Source organism: Chlorocebus sabaeus, chromosome 22 (genome assembly GCF_047675955.1).
Source record: "Chlorocebus sabaeus isolate Y175 chromosome 22, mChlSab1.0.hap1, whole genome shotgun sequence".
Taxonomy (NCBI): domain Eukaryota; kingdom Metazoa; phylum Chordata; class Mammalia; order Primates; family Cercopithecidae; genus Chlorocebus; species Chlorocebus sabaeus.
The window spans coordinates 21127064-21147292 of record NC_132925.1 but is presented as its reverse complement, the minus strand read 5'-3'; the positions used below and the strand labels follow the sequence as shown (position 1 = coordinate 21147292).

At 40.6% G+C, this 20229-nt stretch overlaps 1 protein-coding gene across 1 annotated transcript in view; it reads left to right on the top strand.

The window, feature by feature from the left end:
- IMPG2 (interphotoreceptor matrix proteoglycan 2) overlaps nt 1-20014 on the top strand; it is a 101623-nt gene extending 81609 nt beyond the window's left edge. The window contains exons 12-18 of the mRNA XM_038002433.2: nt 2334-2637; nt 3659-4923; nt 5545-5764; nt 15415-15625; nt 17225-17413; nt 18783-18993; nt 19507-20014. Of these exons, the coding sequence (XP_037858361.1) occupies nt 2334-2637; nt 3659-4923; nt 5545-5764; nt 15415-15625; nt 17225-17413; nt 18783-18993; nt 19507-19590 (2484 nt within the window). The 3' untranslated portion in view covers nt 19591-20014. The remainder of the gene's footprint in view (nt 1-2333; nt 2638-3658; nt 4924-5544; nt 5765-15414; nt 15626-17224; nt 17414-18782; nt 18994-19506) is intronic.
- Nucleotides 20015-20229: the final 215 nt, after the last annotated feature.

Sequence of the window (20229 nt, the reverse complement as noted above, 5' to 3'; positions counted from 1 at the left end):
GACATACCTTAGACTGGGCAATTTACAAAAGAAAGAAGTTTAATGGACTTACAGCTCCACGTGGCTCGGGAGGCCTCACAATTATGGCAGAAGGTGAAAGGCACATGTCACATGGTAGTAGACAAGAGCCGAGAGCTTGTGTAGGGAAAATCCCCTTTATAAAACCATCATATCTCATGAGACTTATTCACTATCACGAGAACAGCATGGGAAAGACCTGCCCCCATGATTCAATCACCTCCCACCAGGTCCCTCCCACAACATGTGGAAATTCAAGATGAGATTTGGGTGGGGACACAGTCAAACCATATCACCTTGTTTTGGGTTAGCTGTCTTCATAGGCCAGTATGTTCTGTTTTATTTCATGGCCATAGACTGAACTCTAGTTAGCCACCCTAAAATTGTGTGCTTTGTTCAAAAAGCATATTAGGGTTGAGACTGTCAGTGAAAATTTACTATTGCTGATAGGAGTCTCCTGGAGTGGGGGGAGGAGGTTAGATTCAGCATTTCTTATTTGTAGTTTTCATTTTCTTCATAGGTATAACATGAATTCTAGTCTTGATAGACTTATAAATATGGGAAATTTCTTAAAGGTTCCAGTTGATAAGAAATAAAATCATTCAGCAACTGAAGAAGTATATTAGAAACACAGGCTGGAATATTATGCCCAGAACATGATCCAGCCATTTCCTCTTCTAGAGAACTTTTACAAGTACACATGTCTAGGTTCTCCTCCCAGACCAATTAAGTTAACATTTCTGAGTGTCAGGCCTGGGAATTGGTGTTTTTCAAAAGCTTCCATGTGATTCAAATACCTTTTTTTTTTTTTTTTTTTGAGACGGAGTTTCGCTCTCATTGCCCAGGCTGGAGTGCAATGGTGTAATCTTGGCTCACCGCAACCTCTGCCTCCCAGGTTCAAGTGATTCTCCTGCCTCAGCCTCATGAGTAGCTGGGATTACAGGCATGTGCCACCACACCCAGCTAATTTTGTATTTTTAGCAGAGATGGGGTTTCTCCATGTTGGTCATGGCTGGCCTCGAACTCCTAACCTCAGGTGATCCACCTGCCTTGGCCTCCCAAAGTGCTGGGATTAAAGGTGTGAGCCATAGCACCCGACCTCAAATACCTTCTAGGACTGAAAAGGATTGTTCTTTTCTCTCTTCCTTTTTCAGTTTTCATACATCCAGGAAATATTTTATGAGTTTTTTCCATGTGGATTGTACTTCTCTATCTTTGTTATTCAGAATCCAGAATAAATTATATAAACTCCTGCCAAATACCATGGCCATTTTACCTCTTAGCAGTATTGTTAAACTCTTTTTTTTTTTTTTTTTTTGAGACAACGTCTTGCTGTATAGCCCAGGATGTAGTGCAGTGGGTTTATCATAGCTCACGGTAGTCTTGAATTCCCAGGATCAAGTGATCCTCCTCCCTCAGCCTCCCAAGTAGCTAGAACTCCAGGTGTGTGCCACCATGCCTGGCTAAGCTAATTTTTTGTTGTTGTTGAGATGGAGTCTTGTTATATTACCCGGACTGGACTCCTAGCCTCAAGCGATCCTCCTGGTTCAGCTTCCCAAAGTGCTAGGATTATAGATGTGAGCCACTGTGGCTGGCTGATTATTGTACATTTACATAGACAGTTCTTCATAAAATTAAATGATTAACATATTCAAGGTTTGTGTTTCTGTATACTTCTCCATTTCTGAACTACGTTTTAAGATAAGATTAGTAGTACATTAGTAAAACATCACTAGAAAGAGGAAATTGTTTATGTTTCATAAGTGTGATACCATTTTACAGGAGTGGCTATTCGTTTGAGGTAACCAGACTACATTTTGTTGTGGTGACATTTCTGACCAAACTAGAGGGCCTTCATTAACTAATTATCTTTTCAGAACGATGAATAAAATTGTCAGTTGTTCTTTCCTGCTGTGGGCAATGGACTTAGATCTTTGCCAACAAGTTACAGATAACAGTAACTTCTATGTATTTAAAGTCATTTAAGCTAAAAACACAGAGGAAAATGAACCATCTAAAGAAAAAAAAAACATTTTCTCTCACAAATTCACTTTGTTTGAGGGCTTTAAAATATGTTACCTCATCTGTCCTTGCTTTTCAGGTGAGAGGTGATACAGTTTTTCTCTAGATATTGGAATCTGACTATAAATCTGTTTGATTCTGGAGCCCATGTCTCCCCCTACTCCCAATACTATTAATACACTGCCTCCTTGTCCCTAGAAAATCTGGGAATATAGACAGATAGGTGGTATTTAAAATCACTTTTTATATGTTTCTTTTATCTATGATATGATTTAGCCTTTTTTTCCCCCCAGGATAATACCTTTCAAGCTGCATGGCCCTCAGCAGATGAATCCACCACCAGCAGTATTCCACCACTTGATTTCAGCTCTGGTCCTCCCTCAGCCACTGGCAGGGAACTCTGGTCAGAAAGTCCTTTGGGTGATTTAGTGTCTACACACAAATTAGCCTTTCCCTCGAAGATGGGCCTCAGTTCTTCCCCAGAGGTTTTAGAGGTTAGCAGCTTGACTCTTCATTCTGTCACCCCGGCAGTGCTTCAGACTGGCTTGCCTGTGGCTTCTGAGGAAAGGACTTCTGGATCTCACTTGGTAGAAGATGGTGAGAAACTTTAATTGCTTTTCATACTTCTTGTTGTATCTGATGACAGGGTTTTTAGAGAGGAAGAGACTATGGTTATGAAAAAAACATGGTAGTATTCATTAGGGGTAAAATGTCTTGGTAAAATTGTTTGTGAGAGGAAACAATCAAATTTAATTTGTTGGAATGGAGAGTCCAAATAGGTAAATAATAAGAAATAAACTTAGGGAGCTGGGGTGGGGATCAATTAACAGATATTTTGAAGGTCATATCGAAGGGTATATAATTTAGTTAAATTACTGCTACTACTATTAAATAACCACTTTACTTAAATATTGGAGTAATAAATAGTGTCAAAGAAGATTATTCAACTAGGTTATAACACAATTAGTTGTGGGGGCCAAGTCTAAAGATTCTTGCTTGTAGTAGTATTGTGAAGGGAAGAAACTAAATCATGGCAGCCACAGCAGAGATAAAGAAGTGAAAATGAAATAGATGATCTAGATGTTGTGGAGGAAAGGAAAAATAAATGTGACTTAGAAATGGAGTTTACATGTGAAAAGAGGAAGATGAGCAAATATATAAATAATGAGTTCAGGATTGTGAATATTGGGTGAATCTGAAGGATGATAGACAATAAACATAACAGGGAAAATGAGGATTCAAAGAGAAACACAATGTTCAGAGAATTTTCCTCCTAAATGACTGCTGGATTAGTATTTGTTGTCAAAATTACTACTAGCAGTTCTTTATTTTCATGGAATTAAAAAAAAAAAAAAACAAGCGTTTGAAGATTATTTCAATAGTCAAGGTCTTGTCATCCTCGAGAAGGAGATAATATTCGTGAGTGACTGTCCCATATTACAAACATGTTATCAGACCTTCCTTTTGTTTGCTAGATATAGAAAAACAAAAGTCAACAATTGCCCCTGTTAACTTCACAGGGAAAAAATAGGAAACTAATTTTATTAGAAGAACTAGAAGAACTAGGAATATATTTTGGCAACTCTGTAGATTAATTAATGGAAAACTTTATTTTTAGGATTAGCCAATGTTGAAGAGTCAGAAGATTTTCTTTCTATTGATTCATTGCCTTCAAGTTTATTCACTCAACCTGTGCCAAAAGAAACAATACCATCCATGGAAGACTCTGATGTGTCCTTAACATCTTCACCATATCTGACCTCATCTACACCTTTTGGCTTGGACTCCTTGACCTCCAAAGTCAAAGATCAATTAAAAGTGAGCCCTTTCCTGCCAGATGCATCCATGGAAAAAGAGTTAATACTTGACAGTGGTTTAGGTTCAGGATCAGGGCAAAAAGTAGATCTGATTACTTGGCCATGGAGTGAGACTTCATCAGAAAAGAGCACTGAACCGCTGTCCAAGCCATGGCTTGAAGATGACGATTCACTTTTGCCAGCTGAGATTGAAGACGAGAAGCTAGTTTTAGTTGACAAAATGGATTCCACAGACCAAATTAGTAAGCACTCAAAATATGAACATGATGATAGATCCACACACTTCCCAGAGGAAGAGCCTCTTAGTGGGCCTGCTGTGCCCATCTTCGCAGATACTGCAACTGAATCTGCATCTCTAACCCTCCTCAAGCACATGTCAGAAGTACCTGGTGTTGATGATTACTCAGTTACCAAAGCACCTCTTATACTGACATCTGTAGCAATCTCTGCCTCTACTGAAATATCAGATCAGGCAGATGCCATCCTAAGGGAGGATATGGAACAAACTACCGAGTCATCCAACTATGAATGGTTTGACAGCGAGGTTTCAATGGTAAAGCCAGATATGCAACCTTTGTGGACTATATTGCCAGAATCAGAGAGAGTTTCGACAAGAACTTCTTCCCTAGAGAAATTGTCCAGAGACACATTGGCAAGTACACCACAGAGTACTGACAGACTCTGGTTGAAAGCTTCTATGACACAGTCTACCAAATTGCCTCCAACCACAATCTCCACCCTGCTAGAGGATGAAGTAATTATGGGTGTACAGGATATTTCATTAGAACTGGACCGGATAGGCACAGATTACTATCAGCCTGAGCTAGTCCAAGAGCAAAATGGCAAGGTTGGTAGTTATGTGGAAATGTCTACAAGTGTTCACTCCACAGAGATGGTTAGTGTGGCGTGGCCCACAGAAGGAGGAGATGACTTGAGTTATACCCAGACTTCAGGAGCTTTGGTGGTTTTCTTCAGCCTCCGAGTGACTAACATGATGTTTTCAGAAGATCTGTTTAATAAGAACTCTTTGGAGTATAAAGCCCTGGAGCAAAGATTTTTAGAATTGGTAAGCACAAAAAGTGAAACATGGGCGCTAGTGAATAATCGTGTATGACCCACTCCTCCTCCCCTCTAGCACACAAGGTCTGAGCCAGGGAAAGTGTGATCTGCTGTGAACATTCATTTCCTATCATTCACAAATAGTATCATGGCCTAGGGTTGGAAAGAAAACAGTAAGACATATAAGAAATGGAAAACACAAAAGTGGCATGAGAGTGATGTGATAATTTACAGGGAAGATTGTTTTCATGAATTAGGGGACTACAATAAGTTTGACATTTCTTTTCACAGTTTATTGTGAAGCTAATGTTTTGTGGGTACCTATGTCGCCTTCACTGTTGGGATCCTTCAGTGAAACAGAGAATAAACTCTCTGCGTGTCTAAAACTATGTATGAATTCCATGGGATTCCTAAATATCACTATGAACATCGCATAGCATTTCTAGTTTATACTGTCAAATCATTCCTAACTTGTACTTTTGTTAATTAACAGTTTAAATGTAGATAAAATACAATTAGGAAAAGTGAGGCAGGGTCTTACCTGTGTTTTTGTTTTGTTTTCTTTGGGTATGTATTGAACAAAGTGTGAAACGCTGTCAATAAACTTACCACTTTTTGTGTATTGTAGCTGGTTCCCTATCTCCAGTCAAATCTCACGGGATTCCAGAACTTAGAAATCCTCAACTTCAGAAATGGCAGCATTGTGGTGAACAGTCGAATGAAGTTTGCCAATTCTGTCCCTCCTAATGTCAACAATGCGGTGTACATGATTCTGGAAGACTTTTGTACCGCTGCCTACAATACCATGAACTTGGCTATTGATAAATACTCTCTTGATGTGGAATCAGGTATGATATTGCCTAGCATGGTGGTTTCTTAGTAGAATCCTGTGATTATTCTTATGTGTTTTCTTCCTCATTGCATTAAGGTGAATCCAATACTCGTAGGAAAAAAGAGTACTATGTCAGACAAATCTTCCACATCTTGATAACTAGTAAAATATTTCTCCCAAGAACATCAACATCACTCCCTTTTCAAAACATCCTCCAAACATTTTACTTTACTATTCCACCTCCATTCCCTTTTCTACCCACTGCATCTGGCTTTTGTTTTTATTTACCTACTGGATCTGTTCTTGCTATGCCTTCGTGTTGTCACCTGCAAGGTTTGGGCCTTCTTCCCTTTAAGCTTTTGTATCCATTTCCATTGTCTTAAGCCTTATATAAATGTCAATAACTCTCCACATTTTTTTACGCAGATCAAACCTCTCTCATAACCTCCAGAATCAATATCTACTTACTTGACAGTCTCCACTTGGATGTATTCCGTGTATATCAAATTTAAGATAGCTGTGGGTGAGCTCTTCTTTTCCATATCTCACCACTCTCCAGCTATATCTACTCTTTCTCTCAGCTTCTCTATCTCTCTCCATAAATGTAAGCTTTATCTACTCAGCTACTTAAGCTGGAAACCTGAAAAAATTTCCTTTCTTTTCTTTCCTTTTTTTGAGGTGGCGTTTCACTCTTGTTGCCCAGGCTGGAGTGCAATGGCGTGACCTCGGCTCATTGCAACCTCTGCCTCCTGGGCTCAAGCAATTCTCCTACCTCAGCCTCCCAAGTAGCTTGGATTACAGGCGCCTGCCACCACACCTGGCTCATTTTTTGTATTTTTAGTAGAGACGGGGTTTCTCCATGTTGGCTAGGTTGGTCTTGAAATCCTGACCTCAGGTGATCCACCTGCCTCGGCCTCCCAAAGTGCTGGGATTACAGGTGTGAGCCACTGCACCTGGCCAGAGAAGTCATCCTTGATACCTCAGTTCCTAACACCTGGAACTTTTAGTCACTCACCAAACTTATATTGATTCTGAATTCTAAGAATATCTCAAATTCATGCTCTTTTCTCTATCTCCATTGCTACGACTCCATCCAAATCACCAAGATCTCTCCTTTGGACCAGTTTCCCCACATCCTCTCATGCTCCTCCTCCTATCCATCCTCCATCTAGCAGCCATGGTACTCTTGAAGGGCTGTCTGGTTCAGTAGCCACAAGGCCTTGTCCCCATTTTCTTCCCCGATATCCAATGTAACTAACCTCTGCTCAACATGTTCTAGTCAAACCAGCTTGTTTTTTGTTACTCAGATGCAAAACCTTCTTCTTGCCTTAAAGCCTTTGCACACACTGTCCACTTTTGCCTTCTTACTGACTCCTGCTCACCCATGTGCCTCAGTTTGAATGTCACTTCCTCAGGACTTTTTTCATTGACTCACCTGTGGTCTAGACTGAGTCTTTCCTGTCAGTTTTTATGTTAATAGTACACTGTTCTTTCCTCTAGAGAGTTATCATCATTGTAACAATGTTAATTTATGTGCATAGTTGCTTAATGGCTATTTTTTCCAGATGAGCTTTTTACAAGAACTGAGAATGTGTTTGTTTTATTAACTACTTTTTAGCCAGAACGTAGCATAGTGTCTTGAACACAGAAGGTACTCAAAAATACTGTGAATGAATGAAATGAATCATTGCTTTTATTTTGAAGCCTTGGATGCAGAGAACACTGTTGAAATGTGAACTTTTGTTCTTCCTTCCCTTCCACGTACCAGAGGACAGAGGTTTTGAGGAGTAAGACGGAATGTCTGGTTTTGTATTTCTCCAGTGCCTTTTAATCTCAAACTGGTTTGAAAGTCAGCCCTATTCTTTAGGAAAGAAGTGAACTTTCTTTTGAAATCTTGAAGAATCATTACTCATTGAAAGTGAAGAAAATGGTTTCATGAATCCTTCATATGCAAATCTCTTGCCAATTGAGTTCTCTAAGGCCATTTGCACATTCTTTGTCATGTGGTATAGTGGAAGAGGCAATTAATTGTAATTTGTAAGGAATGATTTCTTGCTTCTGCTTTACCATTTATTATTTGTGTGACCCAAGATGGGCTTCCCTGACCCTTAGTTCCTCATATATTAAATGGGGGTAATATTGCCTGGCCTCTGTATTTTATGAGACTATTTTAAGCATTAAACAAGTAGTATATATAAAGCATTTGACTAACTACACAAATGCGAACAGTTATGATTTATAAAACTTTTGCAAAAGTCAATCTACTTCTTTTTAAACAGAATTACAGGCCTGGTGCTGTGGCTCACAGTCATAATCCCAATACTTTAGGAGGCTGAGGCAGAGGGATTGCTTGAGGCCATGAGTTTGAGACTAGCCTAAGCAACATAGTGAGTCTCCATCTCCACAAAAAAACTTAAAAATTAGCTGGGCATTGTGGCATGTGCCTGTAGTTCCAGCTACTTGGGAGACTGAGGTGGGAAGATTGCTGCAGCCTAGGAGGTTGAGATTACAATGAACTGTGATCACACAACTACACTCTAGCCTGGGCAACATAGTGAGAACCTGTCTCTAAAAAAAATAAAAAATAAAGAGAATTACAATAAATACATTTAATTCAGTTTTTTTTTTCATTATTATACTTTAAGTTCTGGGATACATGTATAGAACGTGCAGATCTGTTACATAGGTATACACGTGCCATGGTGGTTTGCTGCACCTATCAACCTGTCATCTACATTAGGTATTTCTCCTAATGCTATCTCTTACCTAGCACCCCACCCCTGACAGGCCCCCGTGTGTGATATTTCCCTCCCTGTGTCCATATGTTATCATTGTTCAACTCCCAGTTTTGAGTAAGAACATGCAATATTTAGTTTTCTATTCCTGTGTTAGTTTGCTGAGAATGATGGTTTCCAGCTTCATCCATGTCCCTGCAAAGGACATGAACTCATCCATTTTTATGGCTGCATAGTACTCCATGGTGTATATGTGCCACTTTTTCTTTATGCAGTCTATCATTAATGGGCATTTGGGTTGGTTCCAAGTCTTTGCTATTGTGAATAGTGCCACAATAAACATACGTGTGCATGTGTCTTTATAGTAGAATGATTTATAATCCTTTGGGTATATACCCAGCAATGGGATCACTGGGTCAAATGGTATTTCTACTTCTAGATCCTTGAGGAATCGCCACACTATCTTCTACAATGGTTGAAATAACTTACACTCCCAACAAAAGTGGGAGTGTAAAAGTGTTCCTATTTCTCTACATCCTGTCCAGCATCTGTTGTTTCCTGACTTTTTAATGATCGACATCCTACCTGGCATGAGGTGGTATCTCATTGTGGTTTTGATTTGCATTTCTCTAATGACCAGTGATGATGAGCTTTTTTTCATGTTTGTTGGCTGCATAAATGTCTTCTTTTGAGAAGTGTCTGTTCATATCCTTTGCCCACTTTTTGATGGGGTTGTTTGTGTTTTTCTTGTACATTTGTTTAAGTTCCTTGTAGATTCTGGATATTAGCCCTTTGTCAGATGGATAGATTGCAAAAATATTTTCCCATTCTGTAGATTGCCTGTTCACTCTGATGATAGTTTCTTTTGCTGTGCAGAAGCTCTTTAGTTTAATTATATCCCATTTGTCAATTTCAGCTTTTGTTGCCATTGCTTTTGGTGTTTGGTGTTTGCTTGGTAAATATTCCTCCATCCCTTTATTTTGAGCCTATGTGTGTCTTTGCACGTGAGATGGGTCTTGTCTCTTTATCCATTTTGCCAGTCTGTGTCTTTTAATTGGGGCATTTAGCCTGTTTACATTTAAGGTAAATATTGTTATGTATGAATTTGATCCTGTCAGTATGATGCTAGCTGGTTATTTTGCCCGTTAGCAAATGCAGTTTCTTCATAGTGTCGATGTTCTTTACAATATGGTGTGTTTTGCAGTGGCTGGTACCAGTTTTTCCTTTCCATATTTAGTGCTTCCTTCAGGAGCTCTTGTAAGGCGGGCCTGATGGTAATAAAATCTGTCAGCATTTGCTCGTCTGTAAAGGATTTCATTTCTCCTTTGCGTATGAAGTTTAGTTTGGCTGGATATGAAATTCTGGGTTGAAAATTCTTTTCTTTAAGAATGTTGAATATTGGCCCCCACTCTCTTCTGGCTTGTAGGGTTTCTGCAGAGAGATCCACTGTTAGTCTGATGGGTTTCCCTTTGTGGGTAACCCGACCTTTCTCTCTGACTGCCCTTAACATTTTTTCCTACATTTCAACGTTGGTGAATCTGACAATTATGTGTCTTGGGATTACTCTTCTCGAGGAGTATCTTTGCGGTATTCTCTGTATTTCCTGAATTTAATGTTGGCTTGTCTTGCTAGGTTGGGGAAGTTCTCCTGGATAATATCCTGAAAAGTGTTTTCCAGCTTGGTTCCATTCTCCCCGTCACTTTCAGGTACACCAATCAAATGTAGGTTTGGTCTTTTCACATAGTCCCATATTTCTCGGAGCCTTTGTTTTTCCTTTTCATTGTTTTTTCTCTAACCTTGTCTTCATGCTTTATCTCATGAAGTTGATCTTCAATCTCTGATATCCTTTCTTCTGCTTGATTGATTCAGCTGTTGATACTTGTGTATGCCTCACAAAGTTCTCATGCTGTGTTTTTCAGCTCCATCAGGTCATTTATGTTCTTCTCTACACTGGTTATTCTAGTTAGCAATTCCTCTAACCTTTTTTCAAGGTTCTTAGCTTCCTTGCATTGGGTTAGAACATGCTTCTTTAGCTTACAGCAGTTTGTTATTACCCACCTTCTGAAGCCTACTTCTGTCACTTCATTAGACTCATTCTCCGTCCAGTTTTGTTCCCTTGCTGGCAAGGAGTTGTGATCCTTTATGGGAGAAGAAGCATTCTGGTTTTTGGAATTTTCAGCCTTTTCGTGCTGGTTTTTCCTCATCTTTGTGGATTTATCTTCTTTTGGTCTTTGACGTTGGTGACCTTCGCATGGAGTTTCTGTGTCTGGACGTCCTTTTTGTTGATGTTGGCGCTATTCCTTTCTGTTTGTTGGTTTTCCTTCTAACAGTCAGGTTCCTCTGCTGCAGGTCTGCTGGAGCTTGCTGGAGGTCCACTCCAGACTGTTTGCCTGGGTATCACCAACGGAGGCTGCAGAACAGCAAAGATTGCTGCCTGTTCCTTCCTCTGGAAGATTTGTCCCAGAGGGGTACCCGCAAGATGCCAGCCAGAGCTCTCCTGTATGAGGTGTTTGTCAATTCCTGCTGGGAGGTGTCTCCCAGTCAGGAGACATGGGGGTCAGACACCCACTTGAGGAGGCATTCGTCCCTTAGCAGAGCTTGAGTGCTGTGCTGGGAGATTGGTTGCTCTCTTCAGAGTTGGCAGGCAGGAACGTTTAAGTCTGCTGAAACTGCACTACAGCTGCCCCTTCCCCCAGGTGCTCTGTCCCAGGGAAAGGAGAGTTTTATCTGTAAGCCCCTGACTGGGGCTGCTGCTTTTGTTTCAGAGATGCCCTGTCCATAGAGGAGAAATTTATAGAGACAATCTGGCTACAGAGGCTTTACTGAGCTGTGGTGGGCTCTGCCCAGTTGTAACTTCCGGGCGGCTTTGTTTACACTGTGAGGGAGAAACCACCTACTCAGGCCTCAGTAATGGTGGATGCCCCTCTCTGCACCAAGCTCAAGTGCCCCAGGTTGACTTCAGGCTGCTGTGCTGGCAGCAAGAATTTCAAACCAGTGGGTCTTAGCTTGCTGGGCTCCATAGGGGTGGGATTTGCTGAGCTAGACCACTTGGCTCCCTGGCTTCAGCCTCCTTTCCAGGGGAGTAAATGGTTCTGTCTTGCTGGCCACTGGGGTATGAAAACAAAAAATAAAAAACAAAAAACTCCTGCAGCTAGCTTGGTATCTGTGCAAATGGCCACCCAGTTTTGTGCTTGAAACCCAGGGCCGTGGTGGTATAGGCACCCAAGGGAATTTCCTGGTCTGCGGGTTGTGAAGACAGTGGGAAAAGCATAGTATCTGGGCTGAATGCACTGTTCCTCCCAGCACAGTCCCTCATGGCTTCCCTTGGCTAGGGGAGGGAGTTCCCCAACCCCTTGCACTTCCGGGTGAGGTGACCACACCATCCGGCTTTGGCTCACCACTGTGGGCTGCACGCACTGTCTAATCAGTCCCAATAAGATGAGCTGGGTACCTCAGTTGGAAATGCAGAAATCACCTACCTTCTGCATTGATCTCTCTGGGACTGGAGCTGTTCCTATTTGGCCATCTTGGCAGCCACTACCTTACTTCAGTTTTGTATGTAACTCACATGTCAGCTGTGTGCAATGTCATCAAGGTTTATAAGCTCGCCTTTACTTTTAATATTCAATTAGCTTGCATTAGCCCCACCCTGTGCAGTATAAAACCTGCATCTACGTTCCCCTAACTCCTCAATATTTCTGAGCATTGTTAGGGAACTTAAATATCTCTTAATCCTCCCCAGTTCTGAGTTTCCTCTGCTGAATTTTCAATCTCACATGAGTCCTGACTCTTGTGGTGTTAACCTAATGCAAATCACAGTCCTGTTTTTGATCTGCTCAAAGCATCTCTAACATAAGGCAGTTGATTCTATCAGGCATTTGCTGATGGTATAAAGGTAATGGAGAAGGCTTTATCTCAGCACGGCAGATGGCCTAAAAATATTAGTTAGGCATAACCATCCTAAAATTCCTCTGCCACCCTCTCAAGGGCATCTCTTACTGACCAACTTTTTTCCCAGGACCCAGCCAGCTATAATGTTGCTCAGACCATAAAGCTGTCTTTCCAGACCATCTTCACATCTTTCCTCTGCTCTCGTTTTTCTGGACCCATCTATCCTTCTTTTAAGCTGCTTCTAGAAAACCAGAATGTAATTAATTCCACAATTTAGATCCCTGTCTCCCATCCTAAATTTACCTCCAACTCTACCTTTGTTTCCTCAATAGAATCACTGAGGCACTTTTCCTAACATATAGTCAGCTACCTGGGCACCCTTTCTTCACCAGCACAAAGGAGTGGAAAGACACTTTGAAACCACAATCTTTTATTTACATGATTAAAATATTAGGCTTTGTCTTTCTTCTTGGCCTGGAAGCAAAAAGGCTGTATTTTATCTTTTTCCTAATGTGTAGAAAAGATAGACTCTATTTTTCTCACCTCAGACACATATACCTGCAGAATGGTTACAAAGTTTCAAAAATTTTTAATAGAATTATTTTACTACATGTATAGTGGTTAAGCATTCCTAATATGAAAATCTGAAATCTGAAATGCTCCAGTCTGAAACTTTTTGAGCACTGACGTGATGCTACAAGGGTAAATGTCTTCACTTGGCCTCATGTGATGGGCTGAAGTCAAAACGCAGATGCACAACAGTTTATTCAGAGGACCCAGGGGAAAAAAGACTCACACTTCCTTGCAGTGTGATACAGTTTTTCCACGCACAGCGTGATGCTGATGCTGAACAGCCACAGACTGTCTACATGGGTGGCTGAAACAGTGACCTCTTTGCTTTCTGGTGGTTCAGTATATACAAACTTTGTCTTACGCACAAATTTATTTAAAATGTTGTGAAAAATTACCTTCGGTCTATGTGTATAAGGTATATATGAAGCATAAATGAGCTTTTTTGTGTGTAGACTTGGATTCCCTCCCCAAGATATATCATTATGTAAATGCAAATATTCCAAAATCAAAAAAATTTGAAATCCAAACTACTTCTCCAAGAATTTTAGATAAGGGATACTCAATCTTATATTTTTAGTTAAAGGCCTTCAGATTAAAGTACTTTTTTTCAAGATTGGCTAGAGACAAGATTGACTTGACTCTTGCCCAACTTATTTTCACATGCAGTGTCTCAGAAGCTCTTGAACTTCCATTAACAAAGGAGAGCTATGCAGTACCATCTTCCTCACTCCTATAGACACTCCTATCCCTCACCAATGGGTAAGGATCAGATTATTTTCTGATTGCAAAGCACAAAACGAATACCAGGATAAAGATGTGAAGACTTAGGAAATATACAGTGAAATCTGGCCATGCGGTTCCCTTATAGAAATTTCCCACCTGTCAACACATTTGTATGTTTTTCCTGTTATGTGAGCATCTTGGCAGTGGTCCCCTGTATTAGTTTCCTAGGGCTGCTGTAACAAAGTACTACAAACTAGGTGCCTTAAAACAACAGGAATTTATTCTCATACAGTTCTTGAGGCTAGAAGTCAAAAATCAAAATGTTGGCCAGGCCCTGTTTCCTCTGAAAGATCTAGGGAAGAGCCTTTCCTTACCTTTTCCTGGTTTCTGATGTTTGCCAGCAATCCTTGGCATCCCTTGGCTTATAGGTGTATCACTCTAATCTCTGCCTTTGTCTACAGATAGCTTCTTTCCTGTGCGTTTTTGTCTGTGTCTAAATTTCCCTCTTCTTGTAAGAACACCAATCATTGCATTAGGGCTCATTCTAATCTAGTATGGCCTCTTCTTAACTTGATTACAGCTACAAATACTCTATTTCCAAATAAGGTCATATTCTGAGGTTCTGGATGGACATGAACTTCTGGGGACACTATTCAACTCAGTACATTCCCTCTGTTACCACATGCGGCCAAAGGAGATCAACTTCAGTGATCCTCCAAACTCCAAGGGCAGAGACTTGTGCAAAATTGTCTTCAATTTCCAGAGCAGCAAGGAAATCATTGCTTTTCAAAACATGATGTATATAGATCCTTCCATTTTTTTTGGAAACCAAGAGACTATGCTATTTCTTTTTATTCCCTATAGCTTTCTAGCTAAACTTTATACTTTTTAATACAGATGAGTCTATGGATCATTTCCACCTATTTCCCCTGTTTTCAATACCTGCGTCACCATTTGCCCACTTACCATTCACAGATTACCATTGACCAGTGAAGAGCATGAGGGAACTGTGGCAGGATGGAAGGTCCATTCATGGTCAATGTCTTATGTCTTTTTTGACTGATTACTATCCTAATTAGTTTTTAAAAATAGTCATTTTCCCTCACCCTATCAATGAAAAATTAAGTTTGAAGGCAAAAATATTTTGTTGGAAATGGCCTCAGGAGGTGCAGGGCTGACTTATTTTCCTAATGTTGATTTTCACAAATCTTGACTGCTCCTAGGCTGCTCTTATTGGGCTATACCAATCCCTGAGGCTCTTACCAGTTATCTTTTGAGCTCTCTCTCCCCATTCCTGTTCTCAGTGTTGTGCAAGGCGTGTAGCAGTGCATATAGAGTGGAGGTCAACTGCAGCAGGTGGGGGTTGGTGGAAATGAATGGTCCATGAAAACTGTGTTTAATTTAGATCTACAATTACGATTGTGTTTAACTTAGATCTACAATTACATGGCATGGATTTGTAAAGCTTCTACATGCTCCCTAGGTAAAACATGTTAAGGCTTAGATAGGTCATAGGGTTTTATGATTGGGCTCTGGGATGCACAAAAATTTGACAAAAGCTTATCAATCTAGGATGAGTGAGAATTTTTGTGTGTGGTATTGGTGGCGATGGTGTACTTTAATGGTTCTGGAAGGAGGTTGTCCCATATACAACCTCTGGGGGAGAACTTTAAATGAGGGACTTTGTATACCTGAATTTCTGTGATTTGCATTTTCTTGCATTATTATTTGTTTAATGTTTTAGGTGATGAAGCCAACCCTTGCAAGTTTCAGGCCTGTAATGAATTTTCTGAGTGTCTGGTCAACCCCTGGAGTGGAGAAGCAAAGTGCAGATGCTTCCCGGGATACCTGAGTGTGGAAGAACGGCCCTGTCAGAGTCTCTGTGACCTACAGCCTGACTTCTGCTTGAACGATGGAAAGTGTGACATTATGCCTGGGCACGGGGCCATTTGTAGGTATGTTGTAGTTACAGATTTTGGCTTTAGAGGCTATAGATATTTCCTCTAAAGGGGCCTGCACCTATAATTTTAGGATACTTATTATAGAATGCATTATAGAAGTTATATCTAGGCAATAGATGGGAGCCATCTCACTGTCATGTGAGGATGAGTCGTTTAACAGGGCTGAATTTCAAATCGGTAATGTATGCTGTTAGGGAATGTAAAAAAAAAAAATTGTCTAAATATGTCCTACTGGCCGGATGCAGTGGCTCACGCCTGTAATCCCAGCACTTTGGGAGGCCGAGGTGGGTGGATCACCTGAGGTCAGGAGATCGAGACCATCCTGGCCAACATGGTGAAACCCCATCTCTACTAAAAATACAAAAATTAGCTGGATATGGTGGCGTGTGCCTGTAATCCCAGCTACTTGGGGGGCTGAGGCAGGAGAAGCTCTTGAACCTGGGAGGCAGAGGTTGCAGTGAGCTGAGATTGTGCCACTGCACTCCAGCCTGGGCAACAAGACTGAAACTCCATCTCAAAAAAAAAAAAAGTCCTACTGAGAGTACTTGGAGCAGATGGAGATCTTTGTATTATAGTTTTTAATGGTGATGATAAGGCAACGTGTTCAAATGAGGTTTAGGCATAAGATCACGTTCCCCTATATCTGAATGTGAAAATGAGTTTTATTGTTATACTTGAATTATAATTTTAAAGGTTTTGGGCATCTCTTATTCTTACTTAGTATTCATTCAAAGATAAAGAAAAACGAAAATTTAAAGTTTTCAAAGTGGTGACAAACATATTTTTCTTTAAGTACATCTGAGATCCATTTTCTAAAGGTAGAACTAATGAGAAGATGAGCAGGTTCAGTTAGTCTGACTGTCATCTGCCCACTCCCCTTAAACAAAGTCAAACAAATCAACTTTCTAACCACACACAACCAAAACTGCGTGGTTGAAGAGGAGAGGATGCTGAGAATAAGGAGGAGAAACACAAAATAGAGGACAGTTTGCAAGGTCAAAATGAGCAGACGTTGGCATAGATGCCAGAAACAGGAAATAAGTAGAAATAATCCAGACTCTTCTATATGAAGAAGCATAAAGTTTATAAGGAGAAAAACAGTCTCTTCATGTCCAGAGAAATTAATATTACCTAGAAAAGCAGTGATTTCCTTTCCCCGTGGCCTTAGGGTTTGAAGGATATCTTTAGCATACTGAAAGGACATGGGGAGTCTGTAGGCCTGGGTTTTAGACCCAGTTCTGTAGCAGACTAATTGTATGGCCTAATGCCAGTCACTTTCCTTCCTAGGCTTGTTTTTTGGTTATCCATAAATAAGGATGTTAAGTAGAATACTTTCCTTAAACCTATTTAGCTTTTTATTCAGTTTTTTTTTTTTTTTCAAACAGTCATTGAGGACCTACTAGGTCTGTGCTGGGCTTTATGCACTGCCTTAAATTGTATGATCTTTTAACCTGTCTGTTCAACTCTTTATGAAGCTTCACATGGTCAGCGTTTATTTCTCCACTTTCCCCTAGTCCCTCAGAAGGTTCTGCTGTTAATTGTCAGTGTGAACAGAGTGATTCAGATATCGGACTTGGTGACTGTTGGTTGCAGGTGCCGTGTGGGTGAGAACTGGTGGTACCGAGGCAAGCACTGTGAGGAATTTGTGTCTGAGCCTGTGATCATAGGCATCACTATTGCCTCTGTGGTTGGACTTCTTGTCATCTTTTCTGCTATCATCTACTTCTTCATCAGGACTCTTCAAGCACACCATGACAGGAGCGAAAGAGAGAGGCCCTTCAGGTAAATAAGGAAAAGAGCTCTCTAATGGAATACAATGTTCCATTTACACATTTATTTAGTACTTACCAGCTGCCAAATATTGGACAAGGAGCTGGGTGGGTGGAAGAGAGCTATGAATTTTAATAAACACATGGTCCTTGTCCTCAAAGGGATGCCAAATTGAAGAAAAACAGAAGTAGCACTAAGAATAAGATGCTAAGGAGCCTAGATGAGTTTAAATAAGTTTTGCCTGGGGAAAGAGTCTTAAAAGTTTTAATGATAGCTGTGGTAATTTGCTAGAGAGAAAGAGTAGACATTTGCTACTTTTGGGCTGGGATGCTTTCTAGCTGGTTGAATGAGCATGAGCAAAGTCAGGGAGGCATGCATGAACTTCAAGGCTTATTGAAGGAAAGGCATGGTTGCGTGTGGCCAGGATGCCTATTTCATGGCCAGAAAGAATTTGGAGAAGCAAGATGGAGATGAGATAGAAGAGGTGAATTTCCCTTCAGGGAGGACCAGATGTGTTACAACTTGCTCCTCTTTGGCTCATATTAGTGGTAATAAGCCAGATTTTAAATCTGGGCAAGGATCTGTCAATAAATGAAATCTCATTCTCTGTTTAGTTAAGTGTTACTTCATCGATGGGGAAATAAAACCTGGTCCATTTGCTAGACTAAGGATTCGAGGATCATAATCACACACTGTACTTTGCTTCCGTGCGTCTAAAGTCTATAAGAGCTACAGATTGAGGTCTAGTTTACCTTCCCTCACCATCAACTTGGCTAAGTCCTGGAGCACCTGGGACATACCTCCATCATTGTTATTATACTTTTTATTGCATCTGACTTTTCATTAGACTGTAACCTCATCCAGGGCAGAGATAACAGATTATTTGTATCACCAGTGTGTAGAACAGTCCTACGCTCATCATCAATGCTCAGTAAATATGTGTAGACCTGAGTTGAATTTAATTGAGGCCCTGCTTCCCCTAGACCCTAATATTTATATTTCAGTCAGATTTGCTGTGTGGCTACACACTGATTTTCAATGTGTATAACTCTGGGAATGATGAAGCTACGGTTTATGAAGCACCATCTACTGGCAGACATGGTTCCCAACATTTATGAATGCCAGGCGCTATGGCAAGTAAGATGAATGCGACATGGAGCAAATCCACAGGGCACTTGCCATGGATGTGAGGAAATCATAATGATAACACCTGACAAATAATTTTTGAGATTGATCTGGATGTTTTTCACAGTTACGTCCTGCCATGTGTGTAAAGTGCACCTATTTTTCTTCCCCAAGAGAAATCTTGTCCCAGGTAAATAGTCTTTCACATAGTTGAGCATCCAAACAAGAGGCTGAATCAATCATATCTTTCTTTTAGTGGCTTCAGCAGGCAGCCTGACAGCCTGTCATCCATTGAGAATGCTGTGAAGTACAACCCCGTGTATAAAAGTCACACGGCTGGATGTGAGAAGTATGAGGGACCCTATCCTCAGCATCCTTTCTACAGCTCCGCTAGCGGAGACATGATTGGTGGGCTGAGCAGAGAAGAAATCAGACAGATGTATGAGAGCAGTGAGCTTTCCAGAGAGGTGGGAAACTTTGCATTTATGTTGCTGTACTGTTGCTGTTGCAGCTACTGCTGCTGTGTGTGTGGGGGGTGGGGGTGGGGGGGGTGGGTGGCGGGTGGGGGTGTGTATGAGTGTATGTGTGCATGTATATGGACTTTAAGAAAGTGTAAAAAATATTTAGTAATTGGTTTTTATCTCATATCTCCCAGTCAGTATGATACGCACTGAGTATTAAATTCTGAGCAGTACCTTATTTCCTACCCAATGGCCTTTTTTTTTTTTGCACTGTTAACTGGTACTCTCTCCTTGCTCCCTTTCTTCCTTAGAAATATGTCTGATTTAGAGCAGGACATGTAATATCCAGAGTAGTGTATGTAGATCCTTCCATTTCTCTGAAAGTGTAATTCTTTCTTATAGCACACTCCTGAATAGCCCAGAATGTAACAATTCCTTATGAAAAGTAGAACTCCTTTTAAAAGGCTGTTGAGGTTTTTCTGATGCAATGTGTGGCCTATTATTTCTTTTTTGTTTAAGGAAATTCAAGAGAGAATGAGAGTTTTGGAACTATATGCCAATGATCCTGAGTTTGCAGCTTTTGTGAAAGAGCAACAAGTGTAAGCTTTTGGAACAGCCCCCTACCCCGACCTGCGGACTGAACAGTTTGCCCTAGAATTATGTCACACCTCAGTGAGCACAGAATTTCCTGTCCATGTGACAGGAGTCTCGGTGATAACCAACATTTGTTGAGTTCTTCAAAGTTTATGCATGTCCACACAGATTATCTCATTTATTCCTTATAAAGGCTTTGTAAATTGGGTGTTTCTTATTTGAGGAAATGAAATCTTGGAGACATAAAGGGACTTACTTGTCCCTTACATGTCCCTTCAAGATGACAGTGATAGCCAGTGGCAGAGAAACTGTAAAACTAAGATACTGTCTGTTTTGGACTAGAGATGCCTGGACTACACATAGTCTTTTCATATTTTCTCTCTTGTTATCATAGATCTCACCAGTGATCTGACTGATGTGATGCCATAAAATATTTTTCATCGATAGTTCCTTTGAAGAAAATTTCAGTAGCCATAAGTCCTCACATATTGCAACATATGCTTTCAATTCCATTTCTGTAGATACTTTTCAGTATGCTTTGAATTACAAATCTCGTTAAACTGTATCTCTTGCCTATATCAAGTTAATCTTAATTTTCCCATTTGCTTTTCTCAGGATGCATTTTGGGCAAATCTGTAATTTTTTTCT